This window comes from Podarcis bocagei (assembly GCF_964188305.1).
Source record: "Podarcis bocagei genome assembly, chromosome: 6".
Classification (NCBI taxonomy): domain Eukaryota; kingdom Metazoa; phylum Chordata; class Lepidosauria; order Squamata; family Lacertidae; genus Podarcis; species Podarcis bocagei.
The window spans coordinates 74,338,674-74,361,840 of NC_138130.1; the positions used below are offsets into that span (position 1 = coordinate 74,338,674).

Below are 23,167 nucleotides of genomic sequence, written 5' to 3' on the forward strand. Positions count from 1 at the left end.
CATTTTTTTTTTAAAAAAAGCAATGCTAGGATTGCACCTAATCACCATGAGTTGTGAATCTGGGTTCCATCTCCCCCTTAGCCTGCTTAGTCAGCCCTGATTAAGCTGCTATTTCCCAGTCAGTATGCAAAACAGGAATACTAATCAATGTGCCCTGCCAGTTATTTAGGAAGACACAACATCTTCAAACCACGAGGTCTGGAGGGTGGCAACACAAGAACTGGCCTTTTCTGCTGTGGCTCTCGTTTTATGGGATGCTATCCTCAGGAAGGTGCCTTCATTACATATCTTTATGCCCAGTCAAAAGCATTTCGACATATCTTTGGCTGATTAACATTCTAAGGCCTTTTAAATGTGTTTGTGGAAAGGGAGGTCACTGTTTTTTGTTTCATGTATTTCGTGTTGTGAACCGCCCTGAGATCTTCGCGTGAGGGGCGGTATACAAATTTAGCAAATAACAGCCATCAGCATAGAGAAGAAGGAAAGGGGGCGGGGGATAAACACCGGCGCAACCCGCCTACTACTGGACATACACTCGGAGGCCACAAAGAGGATCCGAGGCGTAGTCGAAAGAGCTCTGCAGCGCGCAGGTGCGAGGAAGCACTCCCCGACTACATATCCCAGGATGCATTGCTCCAGGCGCTGAGGGAAAGCTAGGCGAGCCTCGGCCTTCCTCGATTGCTGGGAGTTGTAGTCTCCGAAGAGCTTGGGCGGCGAAGTGGAGGCAGCCGCGTCGGGAAGTGGAGCTCGCGAGGGGCGACAAGTGTCATGGACAAGCTGAAGCGGGTTCTCAACGGGAAGGACGCCGAGGAGCCGGGGCCACTGGCGGAGGTAAACCCCGGGGGGGGGGGAGTGTGGGATGAAGGAGGCGCTTTCCTTGGCTTTGTCGCCCGGTCCGCCTCAGCAATTCCTGCCCCAGTTCCTTCTCCGCACCCCTAAGGCGCTTAGCCCCCCTCACCAATTTCAGGGGAGCAGCTGAGGCCGTCGTTGTTGCTTGGCCTTTTCTGGCCCCTTCCATTCCTCTCCTCCCCGCACCTTTCCTCAACTACCTGCTATTTCTCTCCCCCCCCCCCCCATGAAGGAAGGTCGCCTATAACCTTCCCCCGTCCCAGGGGGGCTTTCTGAGCTTTCAACTGCGCCGTGAGAGACCCTTCCTAGCGCCCAGCTCTCTCTCTCCTCTCTTGGCCAAAGGTGCGTGTTGACGCTTCTCGTTTAATTGCTGCCTTCCTGCCCGCCCAGGTGTTTGGGATCTGACGTCACAAGCTCCAGGAAAAAAAACCCCAGGATCCAAGCTCTCATCCTGTGCACAGTGTACACGCTCAGTACTGCTCAAAGCTCTCTTCGCCCCGCTTCATTTGACCCAAGGGGAAAAAATGCTGCCTCCCCTTTTGGTACTTAACTGTTGCTGAACTGGACTCGAACCCACACCTTGCTTGTAATTCAGCAGGTGCTGAATAGGTGCACAGAGTTCACCCAGGTTAGGGCGGTTCTAGAGAAATTAATTTGGGGTTTATGCATCCGAACAAATTGGTTTCGCCGGTTTGTCTTTCAACAGATCACTTGGCGTATTACAAAAAGCTTAAATGCATTTCTTTTGATATAATGAAGGAAGAGTGAAAAATACAGGACAGACTGAATGGCTGTTTATCATGACAGATATATATTTACTCTAGTATCACACCCAGCATGCCTCTGAATACCAGTTGCTAGAGAGCAGGAGCTGAAGAGTGCTAGTGTGTTAATATTGCACATCTTGTTGGCCACTGTGAGAACATGATCCTAGGCTACGGAAGGGCACTTCTTGTACTGTATGCTTTTGTGCTCAAGGGACGAAGGCCAAAGGGAAGCTGTGTCATAATTGTTTACATACTAACGGCACCCTGGGTAGAACTTGCAAAACATAAGGCGATGGAAAGCGAAACATCACTGTCTCAACATGTATCTTTGTGACTGTTTGATATGTTCTAAAACTTAGCCTGCAAGCTTTAGTTGACCAATTAATGCAGATTAAATCAATACTGATTGGTGAAGTCCATAAGTAAAACCTGTTTTGGTTTTGCTGTGTAACTGATAGGGGCCTAGAAAGAAAATACTATGGACAGCATTTTCTTCCAACAAAGGTGCCGTTTCTTGCATAAATGGAAGTGCATTCTGCTAGTAGAAAGTCAGCTCTGAATGCAACCCTTGGCACCAGCTGTTTCCCCAGAGTAATTCAACACAATAAATGTAGGCTTAATTGGGCGGGGGGCTTTTAGAATGGTGGGATGAGTGGTGAAAAATTATTGGATCCTCTGTGGTTCTTATCCTTGCCGCTACTTGTGCTGTTTACTCTAGCTTGGCAGATGTAGCATGATATTCTATTCCCAGTTTAACAGGACTAATCTTGCTGTAGGGAGATAGGCCTGCTCCTTGTGTGCTCTGTTTGTTTGGTAAACAGCTTGATGAATACTTAATTACCATTTTTTTGGGGGGGCGGTGTTAGAGCATATCAAGAGTAAGGGAATCTTTTAAAATTCAAAGTGACTTTAAAAGTAATGTAAATGGTTAGAAAGGTGGGATAGTTGTACTGCATTTCATTTTATTTTTAAAGGGCTTTGCATAAGTGCGTCAGGAGATCAGTAATACAAAGTTCACAATATGAGGCTTATCATGTTTGTTTGTGGAGAGAGTGGTCATTATCACTAGTGATATACCTATGACACTTGCACAACCACAGTGCTGTGCTGTAGTTTCAGCAGCAAGGAATTCACCTCTGAAAGGGGATTCTGAATGCCATTGTTAATAAACACATTTGGGCTGGGAAAACACAACATCCCTGAGGGAAACCAGCAACCTTGAAGTTTGCATCTGGAAGTATCTAAGTTAACATTGATGTAGTCTGGCTGCTAAGAGACTTTGCTCCATATCAGGTAGTCCTGGGTTTTCATCTCTGCTCTGCCATGAACTCACCAAGTGGCCTTAGGCAAGCCGGTTGCTCAGCCTCAGCCCTCATTTCCGTTTGCAATCTGATGGATAATAACACTCATGTAACTTACAGGGTTTTTGTAAGGATTGCAACTAGATAATTGAAGCTCTTTGATCACTTGCAAATGCTCTGACATGTTGGGTATGATAATCTTGATTTATGTCCCAGGATGATCTTTGTTTAAATTTAGTTTGCTTTTTCCATCAATTTATTATCAAAATACAAGAATTTTGAACAAAATAATTTGTTGCAAAATATACAGTATGAATAAATTCAAATACAACAAAATATTTTGGAAACATAGGATCAGTTCCATTCTACTTTTTTTTGTTTCCATGTTTTAGCTGCTTGGATTTCAGACAACTGCATATTAATTGACTGATGTTATATAGATTAAAAAAACTAAATTGTTTTGCTATTCTTGGATTTTATAACAATGACTAAAATGATCCAAATCTGGTTTTATTACAGGAATGCCCTTGCTTACAAAATATTTATACTCCAATAGCTGATAGAAACTTAATAGTATTTTCAAAACTATATTATGTCATAAGGAGGAATTAGTAGAGTAGAATCAGACATAATACAACTATATGAATACATTTGTTATAAAAGTTGGATTCTTTTCTAGTATTTTTTTTAAACGGAATCCTCTTTGGATAAACTTGGCACGAAACATTGACTATGCGAAACAGTTGAAATGGAATCAATACACTCTTTGTTTTTAATATTAGAATAGAAATAATACTAATGGCCAGGGAAATGTATCTGCTTTCTGTGAACATGTGAAAGGAATATGCTCAAAGTTGCCTTGAGTGATGATTAATAGAAGCTGTTGTCGAAGAAGAAGAAAATTGAATATTGCCTTATATTAACATTGAGGAAGTGATATCTGTTCATAGAACAGATAGGACGAGGCACTTTTCACAAAGATGTTAGAAGCATGTTTGTGAAGTTTCCTCGTGTAGTGAAGCTGCTGGAAGGAAATGAAAGCAACTGGCAGTATATTGCCTTTTTAAAACCTTGACACTACAATTTTAATAAGACTCTTTTTAAAAAATATATTTCCAGGTGATTGATGCATCTTCCTTAAGCTGGAGTACGAGACTGAAAGGCTTTATAGCTTGTTTTGCTATTGGCGTTCTGTGTTCCATTCTGGTAAGAGCTTTCCTTCCCCACCTCATCAGCTTTTGTTGGATAAAGTTTGGATTTCTTGAATAATATCTCCCACAGTGCAAGGCAACCCCCCCCCCCCAGCTGCTCAGTTTTGCACTCAGCTCCATCATTGCTGAAGGAATATAAAAGTTTTGACTCCATGAAGAGTAATCACGGTGACCGATCTATCCCCTTATATTTTCACATCAGTTGAGATAGTGCAATTTTTTACATGCTTGCTGTGGAAAAAGCCCTACTGTAGATTAGGGTTTACTCCAATGTAAATGTTCACGGGTGACGCCAATTTTGTGGAGGCGTACTTCCTCTTCTTTCTCCTGCAGCCCCTATGAGTTGTCCAAATTTTCTCTGGAGGGTTGAAGGACCTTCTGAGGAGGATTTTAGGGGTGCAAAAGAGGAAGAAATGCAAAGGGAAGTCCTACAAGTTGTACAAGCAGAAATCCATTCTGCATCATTAGATGCCACCTTGTAAATTTTGCAACCTAAATGTAATTTGATTTGGAATATTGGTTGCAAGTTTTCTGCAGTGTCATGAGAAGCCTGTTGCTCAGAGATAAAATACAACCCAAACCATCATAAATTCTAATACTGGAAAGACTAATAACAATAATCTCTCTAATATCCTTTGCGTAAATTTGACTGGTGTTTGATGCTTTAGGGATACTTTCAAGCAACCAACAATAAGCCAGTGATTTGTTCTTTTTCATTCATAGTTGGGATATCAAATCCTTCTTGATGGGCAAGTCATAAACTTGGATTCAGTCATCGCCCTGGCTAACACACCTAACCTTCATGATACTGGGTATCATGCAGTTCTTGTTTTCCCAGTGTGGTGAGCCTGGCTTACTTACGTGTTCAGAATGCCAAGGAAAAGACTGATTAAATGCTGATTCAGTTGATTGTCTTGCTCCCCACTATTGCAGGATACTAAAAACATACACAAAACAGTTACACACACACACACATATATAGATGTGCATATATAAGCGTGTATGCGCAGTTTAAAACAACAGCACATACATCTGATCAATACAAAGCCACTACAGAAACCAACTTGGGATCACGTTGCATGACTCCCAGCTTGATGAAATCTAAATTTGAAATATTGGTTTTGGATGAAATATTAAGAGGATTTTTCATGAAAGTAAAATAATAGTAACATATGCTATTTTTAAAATAGGCTTTGACAAAAGAAAACTTAAGGCAACACATTTTATGTGATAATGAATGAGAGCAACCAAAATTCTCATTTTCTCTACAGATAATTGTTTTTACAGACTTTTTTTCCTTACAGTGACTGTGTATGTTCCTTCTTTTGTCTGTCTTTCCAGGGTACTTGTCTGCTATGGGTTCCCAGGAAAGGGCTAATCTTGTTTGCAGTATTTTACACACTGGGGAATATCGCGTCTCTTGGAAGGTAATCTTCCTTTCCTTGAATTAGTAGGTTTGCTCAGAATATCAAATAGGTGAATGAACTAAGCAGCTCATTCTTGAAATATATAATCTTTCTCCTTTTTCCATTTTACCATCAAAATATTTTACAAACGAAATGTTTTGATTGTATCCCTCTCAACTCTTATTCCCAGCCTCATGTTTATGATTGGGGTTCAGAGAAACAATTTAACTCTGTTAGCATGGCTTCAGTATTGTTTTTAATACTATATGATTTTACTACTTGTTTTCCAATAGAGTGTTCCCTAATTTTCTCTTATGAGTTATACTATGTGATTATAGTACCTTTGAGGCTAAAGTATGGTCTGTTTATGATTCCTACAATACAGTAATGGTAGCAGTTTAAGCTTGTATAATGTGCATTTGTGTGTTTTGCTCTTAGCAGATGGGTTAAATATTTTTTTCTTATAGCACTGTCTTTCTTATGGGACCGATGAATCAGTTGAAAAGAATGTTTGATCCCACTCGTTTGATAGCTACAGCTGTTATGCTTGTAAGTAACAAAACTTTTCTGTTTTAACTTGCATTTGAATTGAGAGGGCTATCAGTGTTAATGCTCTTTTTAAGGGAATTTGCTTTATTTTAAAATACAGTGGTACCTCGGGTTACAAACGCTTCAGGTTACAGACTCCGCTAACCCAGAAATAGTGCTTCAGGTTAAGAACTTTGCTTCAGGATAAGAACAGAAATTGTGCTCCGGTGGCGCAGCAGCAGCAGGAGGCCCCATTAGCTAAAGTGGTCTTCAGGTTAAGAACAGTTTCAGGTTAAGAACGGACCTCAGGAATGAATTAAGTACTTAACCCGAGGTGCCACTGTACAAGCAAACGTAGCATATAAAAGTACCTTGTGGTAAAATATCAGTAGTCAGTATTTCCAAAATACAGTGGTACCTTGGGTATACAGTGGTACCTTGTATTCCCGTATGTCCCCAGCATCTTGTACCTGGAGGGCTATTGTGTCTGTGTATCTAATGATCCCATTTAGCTGTCATGGCAAATGTGTATCTTTAGACTGCTCCTTCGGAACTGGACTGATGTTTCTTAGTTACGACTGCTACTATGTTTGAGATGGGGGCTTTGTCTTTTTTTTTTATTTGTTCTGGGATAACATACTGGAAATAGTTTGACAAATATATTGGATGGACATATTCTTAGGGCTTTTATTGACCTCTGATTCATTGCAACTATATAGTGTGGGGGTGTCCTTATCGGTACATAACCTGCTAATTAAGTGGAGTATGAGTATTTAATTAGGAAGTTCTGTACCAATAAGCACACCCCAACTCGATACACTTGGGGTGTCCTTTTTGCTAAATTGCTGAAACCAGGTCCTTTTGTCATGAGGTAGGGGCAAAAATGTTGCCATAATTCCCTGGAAAATTCAAAATACATCTATTGCTGATCCTTGGGTTACTTTAAATTAGCTATAGTGTACTTCAGTACTATTGGGTCAAATGTGCAGACTGACAGTGCAATCCTATTCATGTCTGCTCAAAAGTAAGTTTCACTTCAGTTCAGTGGGACTTACTGTTGCTAATAATTAACTCAGTAAAAGGCCTTCCAATATTTGTGTTCTCCAGGTGAGTGATAAACATAAAAGATAAAATGCAGTATGATAAAATAACAATAGCATAAAACATGCAGTCTGACAATTTCTAGCACAGAGATGAATTAAACCAGACGATTAAAAAGAAGAAAAATATTCCCACTTAAGTATGCTTAGGATTGCAGCCTGGCACTGTAGTCCAGTGCTAAAAAAACAAAAAAAACCCCTGTTCATCTTCAGTTACAGTTTTAATGTTTTGCTTATTTTAAGATTGTGTCTTCTCTCTTTTAGTTATGCCTCATATTAACTCTTTGCGCAGCTTTTTGGGTAAGTACTTGAATCTCCGGTGTAACTATGCATATAAATTTAATGACATTTTCTTTGCTTGATTTATGATGATTTCTTCCTCTTTCAGTGGCACAATAAGGGACTTGCCCTCATCTTCTGCGTTTTGCAGTTCTTCGCCTTAGCATGGTAAGTAATGCCCCCCCCTTATGTCTTTTGGATTGTGAGCCTGCAGGCAGGGACTGTCTTCATTTAATGTGTGTGTGTGTGTGTGTGTGTGTGTGTGTATAATATTTTAAAATTATACTGGTCTATCACCCCAACATTGTGAAGGCAGCCTGAGCTGTTGGGGAGCACACTGACTGAATGGAGATTTGAAAACTGGCCCTTGCAGGAATCCACCTCCGAGCCTGGATGGGTCACCTGAGTGGGAGGAGGAGAACAGCAGAGGAAGGCTCCACCTTCCTGCTGGGGGTGGTGGTGACTTCTTCTCCCTCCTTGTCTTTCTCCCTGGCACTGTGGGAGGCTTCTTTGGCAGGTCTAATGAAACAGAGGCATGGTGAGGTTGTCCTGAGCAGAAATTGAGGCAGGCAGGGGAAAATGTGGACCTGGAGAGGGAAAACTGAAATAAAGAGGGGTGGAGGATGCTGAGCACACTGAGTAGAACTGGCTATCTCCTAGTTTTAATATATGTACAGTGCTTTGAAAATTTTAGGTGCTTTAGAGATCAATATTATTATTATTATTATTATTATTATTATTATTATTATTATTTATTTTATATTTATTATTATTTATTAATAGCAATAGGTTTGTATATATGTATAACAGGAGGGGTTTATTTCCTCACCCTCTCTGTCGCATATCTTTATAAAAAGACTGCAATAATGGAGCCCAATGTCCATAAGTACACCGCCTCCTAAAATTTTCTCAACCAATTGCCGTTGGGGATTCCATTTGGACAGAAAGTTTCTTATGAAAGTCTAGTTAGTTACCTTAAAGCAAGAGTCACCAAGGCCCGGCTGAACTATTGTCAACTTCTGTTGATCTTCCACATTTGGCCACTTTCCTCTTTCACAAGTGGTCTCCATGTGCGCAGATGTTGCTAACAATGAGAAAATGAGCTTATATTCTACCTTTCTCCCAGAAGGAGACTCTACTTCATGTGGAAATGATGGGAGAGGTGATGGAAACTGATCCTGACATGGATAGTTGGAAAACTAAACTGGAAAGCAAATGCTAGTTTTAATTTGTCAGCCGCTTATCAAGCCACAATATGTGGTAGACTACCCTTGGCTTGGGTCATGTGTTATGCAGACTTGCCATTGACACTCCGTGGGAGAGTGTGTGTGTGTATGCGCCTGTTCTTCCTAATACATGTGTTTTTCTCTCTCTCCTAGGTACAGCATTTCCTTCATACCATATGCAAGGTAATCTTGACTTCCATTTGCTTCAGGAGCTACCCAGGTCATAAAACATAAAAGGGGAATTTCTTCTGTGATATGGATGGCTGGAAAAATCGATCTCCCTTTAATGCGTTCTTCTCTGTATTCTCGAGATTACTTGCTATGTGGAATGATTGAATAGAGGAGGTGAAATATTTCACTCATAGGGTTGATAATAGCGCTGCATGATTGAAAATATAGAAAGCTCAGCACTCTCGTGAAATGTGTTTTATGATTAATGAATCCCAAACAAATATTTATCATTTAGATTGTTTATATAGTGCCATTACTGTACTTGAGAAAGTACAAGAGGGTAGGCTCCTGCCCTGAGGGCTTAAAATAGATAATTTGATATAAAGAGACAACAGAGGAAGTGGAGGCAGGAGCAAATAAGGAAAGAATGTGAGGTTATTTCAGATACATATTTCACTTTGGTTACAGTAAAGTTTAGGGGCTAAGGAGTGCAACAGTGTGGTGTAGTGGTTAAGAGCGGTAGTCACGTAATCTGGGAAACCGGGTTCGTGTCTCTGCTCCTCCACATGCAGCTGCTGGGTGACCTTGGGCCAGTCACACTTCTCTGAAGTCTCTCAGCCCCACTCACCTCACAGAGTGTTTGTTGTGGGGGAGGAAGGGAAAGGAGAATGTTAGCCGCTTTGAGACTCCTGAAGGGGAGTGAAAGGCGGGATATCAAATATCAAATCCAAACCAAGTTTTCATGGAAAATGTTGGTTTTGTGGGAACAGAGAGTAGCAGCATTATATATTTTTGTTTGAGGCAAAACTACCCATAGATCTATGTTGAAAGTCTTTGTAACAATTTGCAGACAGGTAGCTATGTTAGTTTATTGCAAGAAAAAACAAAGTCTGGTGGTGCTTTAAAGATTTAAGGTTTTTTATTATGGCATATGCTTCATCAGATGAAATGTGATCCTCACTTGTACATAGGCTTGGATGCCACAGAATTGTTGCTGAGTCCCTGCAGGCCACCCAAAACCTGTATACAGTGGTACCTTGGTTCTCAAACTTAATCCGTTCTGGGAGTCCGTTTGACTCCCAAAACTGTTCAAAAACTAAGGTGCGGCTTCCGATTGGGTGGGTGCAGGACCTTCCTGCACCCAATCGGAAGCTGCGTCAGACATTCAGCTTCCGAAAAACGTTTGCAAACTGGAACACTTGCTTCCAGGTTTGCGGCGTTCGGGAGCCGATTTGTTTGACAACTAAGCTGTTTGGGAACCAAGGTACCACTGTATTGGCAGATAGCACCATATACAGTTAGTGGGTTAACCACCACTGCTGAAAAGGGAAAAGATTAATGTAGAAGGTAGGGTTAAATGTCAGTGGAATGTAAAAGGTAAAAATGCATTATGAGACAGTTGAATTAGAGCTTGTGTATGCAATTTGACCCTTCACAGCAGCAGTGATTGGTGATAACAAAAAACACCTTAGCATTGTTGAGTGAAGTGGCCATATAATTAGAGCAGAACATTTGCAAAATGAGCATGGTGACCCTTCATACCTATAGTGGGACAGGAAACCATTGTCTCTATTCAGACTCAGATTAATAGAATTGAACTGCTTGAGAAGTTGCAATTCGGTAAAGAGGATGGCTTCTGTCCCACTACAAGTGTTAATTTACCCAGCAGTGCTAAGATGATCCTGTTTGTCAAAAATCACTGCTGCTGTGAAGGGTCATTGCTTATACATTTTAAATATTTGTGCGGCTTATTCAAATACTTAAGGGGACAGTGTATTTGTTTTTATTTTTGCAGGGATGCTGTGAAGAAGTGTGTCACTGTGTGTATCACATAACAGAGACTCAAACGACTTGGTAAGTATTGGGGCGGGGGGGGGGGAATATTGTGGTAAAATAGTTATATCCCCAGCTCCTCCTTTTTAATGCAGTAATCTCTGACTATACTCTTAAGTAGCTAAACATTGCTAGCTTTTTATTTTATTTTTAAATCTATTTAAATCTAGATTTTCAAGATAGCTTACAAAAGAGAACCATAGAACAAATATAAACTGTCCTGTACACTGAGGACTCAACTACATTTGTGAAGCGTTTTATACTCGTTATAACACTGTGGCACCAGATGGCACTGTGGAGGCCCATTTTTCGCCAATGGGATTTCCCTGTATGAAGTTTACAACACATTTAACTGAATCTCTTCTTTGATATGTCTAGGTTCAGCCTGTTAGTACTTGAGCTGCAGTCTTAAACAGTCTAACTCATTGGAGCTTGTTTCTGGATAAAGTGAGGCAGCTTAATGATTACCTATATTTGCTGAGATGTCCCAAATTTTTGCTCTTTGCTGATGTCACACTGTAGAAAGAGAAATTAATTGTGAGATGGTCTTTTAGGTGCCCATATTGGGTTGTATTCTATGCTGCTGTTCCACTTGTACAACTTGAGCTATGGAATTTCCCCCTTCTCTCTTCTGCAGCCTACTGTACACCTTCAAAATTTGCTCCAGAAGTTGGTGGAGTGGGGTGTGTGTCTTATTACCCATTGCTATGAGTAGGCATATATTTTGTCAATTTTAAAAGGCTTTTCTACATATTCGCTCCAGTCTGCAGATGTGCATAAACAGAACTCACAGTTTTGCTGGGACTGCAAATAAAGACCGGTCTGTCATGTAGAGCAATGTTCCCCAACCTTGGGCCTCCTGCTGTTTTTGGACTACAACTCCCATCATCCCTCGCTAGCAAGACCAGTGGTCAAGGATGATGGGAATTGTAGTCCAAAAACAGCTGGAGGCCCAAGGTTGGGGAACACTGATGTAGAGGAGGCATAAGCACTTCTCTCTGTGTGCAGAAGCCTCTGTATACCTATAAAGCAGGGGTCAGCAAACCTTTTCAGCAGGGAGCCGGTCCACTGTCCCTCAGACCTTGTGGGGGGGGGAGACTATATTTTGGAAAAAAATGAACAAATTCCTATGCCCCACAAATAACCCAGAGATGCGTTTTAAATAAAAGCACACATTCTGTTCATGTAACAACACCAGGCAGGCCCCACAAATAACCCAGAGATACATTTTAAATAAAAAGACATATTCTACCGATGTAAAAACACACTCATTCCCGGACCATCCACGGGCTGGATTTAGAAGGCAATTGGGCTTGATCCGGCCCCCAGGCCTTAGTTTGCCTACCCATGCTATAAAGTGTCTTACTGTAATTTAACTTGTGCTTTGGGAAAGGAAAACAATATACAACCTGACTGATGTAAAGTTGTAAATGTTGTAAAAGCTTTTGACTGAGAGCTGTCATCTTTATTTCAAAATATAATTCATTGCTTTTGTGCAGGCCAGCAAGATAAGCACCATTTCCTTACACTGAAATGTGACCTTGAGGACTAGAAGGTTTGCACAGTCATCTGGCATTTGCATCTGAACACACCTTCCTAGGGGCAAGGCTATTAATTTTGCTAAGTGAACCTGTGAATCACCGGACAAAGCTACAAAGAATTCTCCCAAGGGTAATGAGTTTTGTGATAAGAAGCCCAAAGAGCAACAAAACATTCCTTTCACTCGCTTAGCTAAGCTGTTGTGTCCATTTGGTGCAATATTGTCAACTTCAGATTTTGTTGTTTTGCTGGTGAAAATGATATTATGGTAATTGCAAAGTAGGTGGGATTTAAATTTAGTAGTCACACATTCTTAATTTACAGGGTCCAAAGAACAGCTTACACAATGGCTACTGTGGCCTTATAGCAAAGAGATTGATTTTCAGAGTTCATTTCTTGGGTCCCAAAGTACTTTTTGTCTCCTGCAATCGTATAAGGGAACTTAAGAGGAGCTGCCTTCTAATTGAATAGCAAGCATGATTCCTTATTGTAATATAACCGAGACATTGATTCATTGTCCAACCAGCAACAGAAGCAGCATGAGCGAATATACTAGTGGGAATCATGAAAGCAAGCAAGTGCCCTTCCACTTCTGCAAGCAGTTTACTGCCTACTTTTTATGGTCTCTGAAGTAACGTCAAGACCTCTGCTTAGTGCTAACATTGCCTCATGAATTATTTGCCACTCTTGCTGCTTTGGTTTTGCTAGATTCCCATCCACATCCATCTAAAATATGACTTTGTACAGCTCTCCCAACTGTGGAGAGGAGGAACATCTCATGTTTTTCAAATTCCTTTCCCCCTATTTAATCTTGCTGTTTTGATTTCTGTTTACACTGTCTGCCTAGCTGATGATTGCTTTCAGTTGGAGGGACTTCTGTTCATGACATTCTGGCTTCTTAGTAGGACATCATGTAATGATTGGAGCAAACATCTAGACATTGGGAATCTTTGCTGCATTCCACTTCTTGAACTGGTGCAGTTAGATTTTTTTGTCTCCATTTAAGAAGGAATGAAGGGTATTCTCCCCTCCAAAGAAATACTTGTACAGTTATTCGAGAGTAATTTGTCCTTTTTTAATGCTATCCTAAAGCTTGTGTCTTAGAGCATTTTGGGAAACCTTGAAGCTGCAGGTGTTGTTTGCAAAAGAAAAGAGCCATTGAACAAATTCTTTGCTGTAGTGGCTTTTGGGACTGACCGTCTTAATCTAGTATACCTCCTATTCTGCTTTCTCCCATCATTGGGCAGAGACTAGCACTTGCATATCTGAGCACAGAAATTTCCTTGAACAACTCTGGAGTACCAGAATTCACCCTAATCTTGTCTAAAACTTTCTCTATAGCTTTTTCATAGGATATTATTGACTATTTATAACCTGGGTTTTTAGGAAGCTTAGTTGTACTGTGCAGCTTTGCCAAGCAAGCACATTTAGAGATTTGCAAAATTAGGTATTTATGAGGATTTTATAATTTTTTTTAGATTCTAGAACTGCAGCTCTGATGTCAGTAAGCTATAAAAATGAAAGCCTGTGAAATTTCTTGGTTTGAGTAGTCCACCAATTTACAGTGTGCAAGTGGAAAATTGCAGCCTTGATTTATTAGTCATATAGGCATAGGGCGAAAAGGCACAGGGTTGCCAGTCATACCCTAAGACAGCTATTGTTGCACAGAAGGCAGAATTTCATCTGGTGTGGCTTTTCTCATCACACCACTGCAGTAAGCTAAGGAGCCAGGTAGAATTTTCTTAAAAGGGACAGGGATCCTTCAGCATCTGGGCTTGGTAGCTCAGTACTGGAGAAATACTTGCACAGGGAAGTCATTGCTGAGAAGTGGCAGGGGACAACTCTGCTCTTCATTTCTCAGAGTTTGGAGGGTCTGGTTTTTCTGTACAGGGGAGTCATAAATCCTATTGGGTCTTTTTAAAATACCAGCTCTGATCTTCTTACCAGCTAGCTTTTTTTAGGCTGGAGACAGACAGTAGGTCTGTTCCCCCTACTCCCCAAAGTGTAGAAGGCAATGTGCACATCACAAGCTGGAACCTTTGTTTCACATTTTCCCCTGGTAAAATGGTGCTTGTGCATTCTTTAAAATTCTCAAAACTTCCTTGATTTAGAGGGTCTTCACCCCCAATTGCAGATGTTGCACAATGGTAATGTAGGGTTTTTTCCGGATGTTAAATGCCATGCTAGTGTACCGCTGGGACCTGCAAATATTTAAAAGAAGAACTTGAGCAGTTTTGTCAAGCTTTCCTTGCTGTAGTAATAGGTTTACTTTATGGGGATAAAGTTCCTTTTTTCAGAAATCCATTTATTAAATTTGGATTATTAGTACACTTGGTTTCAGTATGGAAAGGGGTAGGATCAGTAGTTGTATATTTAGCAGAATGAGACACATAAGCCCTCAGTGCTGCATCTCTTCTAAAGCAGCTTCCCTTAAAATATTGCAATATTTAATTACGGAATGCATTTCAGATATTCGTACCGATACTTTCTAGTTGTAATTTTTCTATTTAAAATCTGTCTTTGAGTACCTTTCTAACATTGACACTGCTGCTGCATTTATATTAAAGATTCGGGTTTTTATTCAAATGTTAAAATCAATGTTATGATTTGAATATTTGTCATGATTTGAATATTTTTTTTAACTAATTCAGTCCGATTTTAAGTCACTTGATAACATTGGACGTAGTTAAAAATATTCAAATCATGACATTGATTTTTATTTACTGGGACCTTTGCTAAATGTGGATTCTGGTGGTAAGACATAGCTGTCACTGTCTTTGTACATTTTTATTTTCCGGGACTTTAAAATCATCTGTATACTGAATTTTAAATTTCTGCTATAGTTACCCTTTGTGTTCTGGCATAAAGCATTTTTTCACATTATGGAAATGATTTAGTTCTTTATGCTTCTTGTCCTAGATGTATATGGTCACTTTCTCAAATTAATCAGTAGCTTGTTCACACTTGTTACAACACTATTTTAGATGAACCCAGTCTTGGCCTTAACTACAAATATGTCAGTGTCATAGCTTAAGGCCTTTCAGCTACTAAATATAAGGTGGCTTCTTTAAAATGTACTTTTTTGGAAAACAAAAAAGTGCCTACTTGCACTATATGACTGCATTAATGGAGACTTTTGTAATAAGGTTTTGATTTTTTAAAAAGCTTGAATGGATGTTCCATTTTTGTACACTTTTCTTGTTGGCTTTTGTATTGTACCTTTTGTATATGCTGGTCTTTTTTTCTGCCTTAAGAAAAAAACTACTACTTTATACTACTCTTACTGCACTATCTCTTCTGTAATAAAGCTGGTTTCTCAACACATGTGTACATCATTTTTAAATAAAGTTAGCACTGCAAAACATTTCAAGAAAGCTGAAATTTGATACTGAAGCTATGGAGTAGTCTTTGAACAATGGATTCGATTTTAATAGTGTTGGCCATATACCATAATGGGAACAGGAAGTTGTTTACAGTCTTTTTACCTTGTAGTCAGTTCACTTTAAGCTTGCAGCCCCAGATAAGGGATGAATGAATCCCTGGGGCATGGGTGACCAGCAAGAGTGCCCTATCAGAAGATATCAGAGATTGAGCTGGTGAATACTACTACTACTACTACTACTACTACTACTACTACTACTACTAATATAAATAAATAAATTTATAAAATTAATTATACCCTGCCCATCTGGTTGGGTTTTCCCAGCCACTCTGGGTGGCTTACAGCATATCTAAAAACATAATAAAAACATAAAGTGTTAAAAACCTCCCGATACAGGGCAACCTTCAGATGTCTTCTAAATTTATTCTTTATCTCCTTGACATCTGAAAGGAGGGTGCTACTACTGAGAAGGCCCTCTGCCAGATTAGGAGGTCCTTCAGGTATTTGGGTCCAAGTTGTCCACCTCTGAATTAACATAACACATGGGCAACCACCACAGCTCTCTCAGCAAAAAAGTAACATGTTGCTGGTAACCTTTGAGCAGTCTGGCCACTGTGTTCTGCACTAATTGTGGCTTCCACACCAGATACAAGGACAGCCTTCCATATGAAAGGTTCTTAATGGACATGGAATGGAAGATAATGTTTGCTTTCTTTCTTATTATTATTTCATGAAGCTTTTACCGTTTGATGTTTGTTTGGTTGTGGGTGGTGTTTTTTTTTTGGGGGGGGGTTAATTTTCGTTGGAAGCTTCCCAGGGTGGCTGAGGCAGCCCAGGCAGTTGATCGGGGTATAATAAATGAATTATTACTAGTTCAAATGGCAGAAAGGTAAGAGAGTCCTGGCTGAAACCTTAGAGACTCACTTCCAGTCAGTGAAGTAGAGGCATGCCGATCTTGATGGACCAGTGGTCTGACTTGGTAAAAAAAACAACAGCTTATTTTGGGTTATCACATGGTAAATGAGTGAACTTGTGTAATGTCATAATAGTGCACCTTTGGCATAAACATGCAGGAGTGGGACATCCTATCATCTGACATGCATAGAATGAAACCATAAAGGTTGCACAGCAAGTCAGATTGCCATAGTGAAACACCAATAATTTGCTTCCCTGTCTTTGCAATGCATTTGCCAAACTATTTGCCAGTAATACTGTAAATCCAAAGCATGGTGACATTGGATTTTAAAGACTATTACGAACAGGTACAGGCAACGGTCATCACTAATAAATGCTTTATACATTAACATTGCTTGTGCAGGTTTACCAGTGTGCACATTTGCCTCGACGTTGCTTGAGATTACTTCTTGACTTGCTGATTAAGCTCAGTCTAAAACTACCCTTTAGCTAATACAGTGGTACCTCAGGTTACAGACGCTTCAGGTTACATACGCTTCAGGTTACAGACTCCGCTAACCCAGAAATAGTACCTCGGGTAAAGAACTTTGCTTCAGGATGAGAACAGTTCCCGGCGGCGGGAGGAGGCCCCATTAGCTAAAGTGGTTCTTCAGGTTAAGAACAGTTTCAGGTTAAGAACGGACCTCCAGAGCGAATTATATACTTAACCCAAGGTACCACTGTACCTGCTCACATCATGCAAGGTTGGGGGGAAGATGGAAAGGTCTTTCCCCCTCCTTGTCTGATATTTGATAGTTGTTTTTTCCTACAGACTTTTATACTGCATGAAAAAAAAAAGAGGAGACATTCTTGATCAAATGAAATCTGCAAGAAACAAGCTCATTCTTTCCATCTCCCAGACGTCCTGTTTGAATGCCATCCCTTCCCTGTACGTTCAGTTCCAGAAGCCTGGGGAAACCAAATACCCACCCAGCCATGACATACAATGCCAAGTCATAATTACGAAGGACAAAAAGACAGCTGCTTTGCTGGTGTTTTTAATCAGGGTTTGACACCATCGGAGATTATTGAACTTTTACGTGATTTAGGAAAGATTAGTCTTTTCTTTGCTTTTTGCAGGGATCAGTTCAGATAAAGGGCCAATTAACCGTGTTTCTAGTGGCTGAGAGAGGCAGACTGCAGGACTGGTACACATCAGCGCCTAATAGCTAAGGTGATAGTTGCTAAATGGCAGAAGAAGAGGTCTCAATTTTCATAGAGTTCAGGGAAGCCAAGAGAAGTATGGTTGAGCAGTCAAACCACACACTACGTTTCCAAAGCATGGAAGGTTTCAGTCTTTGGCCAAATGATTGCTTTTCACCCACCCAGTACAGCCAAAACTCGGTTGTCGAACATAATCCGTTCCAGAAGCCCGTTTGGCTTCCAAAATGTTCGACAACCTAGGCACGGCTTCCAATTGGTTGAAAGAGCTTCCTGCACTCAAGTGGAAGTCACGTCAGACATTCAGCTTCTAATAAACATTCAAAAACCGGAGCATTTACTTCTGGGTTTTCAGCATTCGGGAGCCAAAACATTCCAAATGGAGTCATTTGGGAACCAAGGTTTGACTGATCTATTGTACAATGGAAATCAGGTGTGGCAAGGCTAAATTATCTCCCTCAAGTACCATATTCAGATATATAATTGCAATAATTTATAGCTTATCATAAAATTGCCAAGAATTAACTATGCTAATTTAAATGAATCCGGCAATATTGATGTTGAATTTATCTTCCCTTATGAAGGTGAACTAAGCATCTTGAAAACTATGTTTTCTCCCATTTCTCAGCAGAGTATACTGAGTATACAGGAGAATATTCTGCAATTTCCACCCTGTTCCATTATGTTTTATTTAGCCAATAGTTTACTGAAGCGCTAACTGCTTCACTAATCACTGGCACCATGTGTTTTAACCAGTGTTAATATGAGAGAGTGCAGCTCTCAGCAGGAGCAATGATGTCATGATATGCATTGCAGGCTGTTTGGACTAGATCAGGGATGTCCAACCAGTAGATTGCGATCTACCGGTAGATCTCTGTGCAATCCTCCCTCAAAAAAGAGCTCAACAACTCTGGGCAATCCACCCACTGCACGCACACTCCTCCTCTCTCCAGTGACAATGGGTAGATAATTGCCAGTTTTTTTATACTGGGAGTAGATCGCAGTCTCTTGGGAGTTGGACATGTCTGGACTAGATGATCCTTGGGTTTCCCTCCACCTCTATATGATTCTATGACCTGCCAGAGTGCTTTTTGTTGTAAGCCTAGGAGATAGGTCTAGCCTGCACATCATCCTTTTGTTATGTAGGCTACGCTTGACTCAGAGGGTGACTGGTCCAAGATTACTCAGTGAATTTAGTAACTGATCAGATACAAAGCCCAAGTCTCTCCAGCTCAATTTATATTTTTTTAAAAACTGAATTCAGTTAGAAATCAGCATTTGACACCCTCTCCAAAATCAAGGAATACAACATGATTGTGTGCAATGTTTACCTATAAAGCAAACACGCACTTCCCCAAACACACTTTCTCAAGAATGAACACTTACAATAATATTTTTACACTGGCCAGTAGATCCTTCAAAGTCTAGGATGGTATTCATCTAGAATTCAACTAGACCCACAGAAATCCATTAACATGACTAAGGTTCATTAATTTTAATAAGGACTGTTCTGAATACAACTACCCTTAGTTAATGGACTATTCCACTTGTAAAGCAATCTGCGTCAGTATTATGACGTATTATGAGAGTATTATGAGAGGAGAAAATGTTTTCCCTATCCCTTTTCTCCATATTGCTGACTACATGCAGTTTTATATGCTCCCATCATGTCCCTTCTTATCAACCTTTTTTCTCAACTAAAATGCCCTAGATATTTAAGCTGTTATTCAGGGGATTCAGACGATTTATCGCCAAACTGAGTTTTGTAAGCATGATGAATTTATAAGACCATCCCTTTGCAGTCTCCCAAGTGCAATCTGGGAAAGAAAAGCACTCTGAAATGGAACAAGTGGTTGCAGGGGTACCAACTTGAATAAAATATTGCGGGGGCCCAGGTAAGGCTGCCCCTCACATAATTGATCGCATGACGCAGTGCACACACACCATTTGAATGGGAATGCCCATCAACTTAGCAGGGGCCCAGCCCCCTCAAATATCTTATTGTGGGGGCTGAAGCCTCCACAGCCCCTAGGAGTGGGCTCCTATGAATGGTTGCGTAAACTGGTTCTCGGTTTTGAGTGCTGGGTGTGAACAGAAAGTATTAGCATTCTTTTGAGAAAACTTAATCACACCCCTTCTCCTCACCCACCTTCATTTCATTCCCCAGAATTAGCTCCTTAATCTCAAATACAGGAACCTGCACAAGTTATTTTCCAGTTTCAAGGAAGTATGGTCTGATGTTGAGCAGAGGATTTGCTGTTGAGAAATATATAACAGGTAAATGGCCAGATTTGTATATCCATCAAGTAATATCCCCACAGATTGCTGTTGAATGCTGTTACTTCTCCCATTTCTAGCAGGAATTTGCATCTGCACAGACCCACTTTCCATTCACTGTTTCAGTTGAGGCATTAAACCATTTTCATTAATGGAAATATAGTTCTTGAGCAGAATAATTAGACCCTCCTCAGAAAAGATAAAAGCTTGGTGATTTGAATGGAAGATTCTTCTTCAGAGGCAGCCAATTGCCTAATCAGGCTGTCTCCCACCTGACAGTCAGTAATTAGAAAATGGTTGTGTGTGCATGTTAAAACCTTAACACACAGGTGTCATCCTCCTGCTGGGACATAGTGGGGGGGAAGAGCAAGTCTGTGGCAAAAGGCTGAGGTGAGCACATTTGTTCCACTGTGGCTAATTAATTGGTTTAGGTTCAGATCTGTGGGGTTGTTGTTGCTGCTTTTTTTTTTAAGTCATCTGAGAAGTTTCTGACATTAAAGTCACCATGACTGATTTGGGCTGCAAGAAACATAGTGACTGCACTGTCTCCAGGCTGCTCAATGTGGTGGAGAACGAGCTCCAAGCTGGCAGAGACAAAGGAGACCCCACCGAAAAACAGCTCCAGGTTGTCTTAGAGGATGCTGCACTATGGCAGAGATTCAGAGAAGTTACTAATGAGATGATTGTCACGAAGAATGGCAGGTGAGTCTTATCTTCTGCTTAGAGGAAGCGAGGGTTGAAGAGAACTGTTTATGGGACAGCAGCTTAACCGTGCACTTAGTTTATTCAAAAACTCATTGGGGGGATTCTCCTGAGCAAGACCCATTGAATGGGACTGAACGAGAGCAGGGAGGAGTAGCACTAATGCACAGCTCCCAGTTGTTTGAGTGGTACTTGGGCAGGATATTTTGCCAGTGGATTGTACCCAAATACTTCTTTGAACAGATGCTGGTCTTTCTTGATATATGAACAAACTTGCCCATTTACCCTTTTCCAGAATTCAGAGGTTGTCGAGAGCTGCTATTTCTGTAGATTTGGAGATGGAATATCTGAGTGATGTGTACATAGCTGATGGATGTTAATGAATAAGCAGAAAGTCGAAAGAACTAAAACATTCACCATCTTCCGGAACAGTATTTTCGTTAGGAGTACACAGTCTTATTGATTGAGTGATTGCATTTATATTCCATCTTTTCTCCAGGGAGCTCAAGATGGTGTTTGTGATTCTCCTTCTCCTCATTTAATCCCCACAAGAATCGTGTGAGGTAGATTAGGCTGAGAAGCATGACTGGTCCAAGATTACCCAGTGAGCTTCATAGCTGAGAGGGGATCTGAACCCTGGGCTAGTCTGACACTCTAACCCCCACCCTCAGAGATACAGAACTTTCTTGCAGAAAGATTGTAACTTATAAGGGCTCCATTGGATGTGATTTTCCTGCACAGATATCTATCTATATAACCTATGTGTTTTACAACACGTATGGCAAATGTACACAAATTACTTTAATTTGTACCCTGCTTTTCAGTTCACAAAAGAACCCCCCAAAATAGACTTAGCATCAAAATGCAAAGCCAGCCAAAAACACATTAATGAAATAAACATTAAAACAAAAAGTGGCGACCCATTCAACATATGTGCATATTATGCAATTAGTGATGGGTTTTCATGACATCTAAATGGTCATGTGTGTTTTTCTCATATATGATGGGGCACACACAGGTCTGACGTCATGGCAGAAAGAGCGCATGAATACCCAAGCTGACTTTTGCCAAAATCCACCCAGAACTTTGTTAAAATATTGATTTACCTTGTTTGTTGACAAAATGAATATGGTTAGAATCAGGGGGTTACACGGAATCTGTTCTCAACCCCACAAATTAGGTCAAACTGACAGTACATTCCTAAGCATACTTGTTCACAACTTTGGGCTCAAAAGAGCATCACTCCATAGAATATTATAGGATTGCTGCCTCAAATATATGTTTTCTAGTAAACCAGAACTGAACCTGAAACTTGAAATCTCTCAGGGTCAGCACAAAATATTGAGAAGCCCTAGATATTTTGCTGCTGAGGTAAAGGACAGTATGGGACACACATATTGGCTGCCTCTGCTTCACATGCAGGCTGTCTGAGGAGGCTACCTCATTCTACCTAATGTTAGGGCCAGCCTTGTTTGTTCCTTGAGGGTATAGCGCCTCTGAACACTTTGTTTTCATTTAACTATGATGGTTAATGTTCATGGATGATAGGTCTATCAAGGTTTTGTCTAACTGTCTTAGTGGTCAGTATGGGCTTAAAGGGTGAATGGACAGCAATGATAATAGCAAGGAGGGGCATTTGGGTATCTGAGAATATCGTGCCCAAGTGCCTCTCGGAACCTGGAACCAGCATTAAATAAATGCATCAGATGAACCATTTTGGTACTGAAATGTGCTTAAATGCAGTTGTTGTTGTTTGTAAGAGAGAGGGAAAGGGAGCTTGGCAAGCAAATTACCTCTCAGTTGTATTGATGATGTAGTGACATTTCTCTGATGAAAATAGGGAGGTCCTATTCCATCCCCTCCAACATTTCTCTGGCAATAATAGGAACGTCTCAAGGGAAAGCGGGACCTTCTGGGATCAAATCAAAAAAATGGGGCAGCTTCTGTAAATCCAGGTCTGTCCCTGGATAATCAGGACACTTGGCGGGTCTGGATGACTACTTGGGCTGCGCACACACCATATATTCAAAGCATATGACACCCCCCCCAAGAATCTTGAGGACTACGTAGTTACAATTCCCAGCATCCTTAGCAGGGGGAGGCCATGTGTTTTAAATGTGCTTTAAATAAAATTGTGTCTATGCAGTTTTGAATGGCTTTAAAAGGGGATTGGGCAAATTCATGGAGAATAAAGTTATCAGTGTCTACCAATCACGATGGTGGAGTATGGCCTTCAGCATCAGACAAGGCATGTTTCTGAGTACTGGTTTCCGGGGGACTCACATCCTGCTTGCAGACTTCCTGTAGGCATCTGATTGGCCCTATGAGAATAGGATCCTGGACAAAGGAGATCCAGAAGTGGGGTTCTTAACTCTTTATTAGAAACAGAAAACATTGCCCTGGTCATAATGCATGCTAGCTTCTGCAATCATGGCTGGCTGTTTTGGTGAAAGCACATTGTGATGTTAAAACGTGTTCTCC

General features: G+C 40.7%; 1 protein-coding gene and 1 long non-coding RNA gene across 4 annotated transcripts; one reads left to right on the forward strand and one right to left on the reverse strand.

Moving 5' to 3' along the window:
* The first annotated feature begins 570 nt into the window (after window positions 1–570).
* Window positions 571–15,530, forward strand: SFT2D2 (SFT2 domain containing 2). The gene is made up of 9 exons (XM_081199106.1): window positions 571–831; window positions 4,037–4,123; window positions 5,470–5,555; window positions 6,002–6,083; window positions 7,427–7,462; window positions 7,551–7,609; window positions 8,821–8,850; window positions 10,634–10,692; window positions 12,171–15,530. Exons 1-8 carry the CDS (start codon window positions 769–771, stop codon window positions 10,671–10,673), a joined length of 483 nt encoding a protein of 160 aa, XP_081055232.1. The 5' UTR covers window positions 571–768; the 3' UTR covers window positions 10,674–10,692; window positions 12,171–15,530.
* On the reverse strand, window positions 4,139–22,975 carry LOC308589707. 3 transcript variants are annotated; one of them, XR_014009440.1, is made up of 5 exons: window positions 22,895–22,975; window positions 15,696–15,778; window positions 11,140–11,187; window positions 4,990–5,065; window positions 4,139–4,253 (listed from the first exon to the last, which is right to left on the reverse strand). It is a non-coding gene; the product is annotated as an uncharacterized lncRNA (long non-coding RNA). The 3 variants fall into 3 exon arrangements; XR_014009441.1 differs by having other exon boundaries at window positions 4,139–5,065; XR_014009442.1 differs by lacking the exons at window positions 4,139–4,253; window positions 4,990–5,065 and having other exon boundaries at window positions 10,717–11,187.
* Window positions 22,976–23,167: the final 192 nt, after the last annotated feature.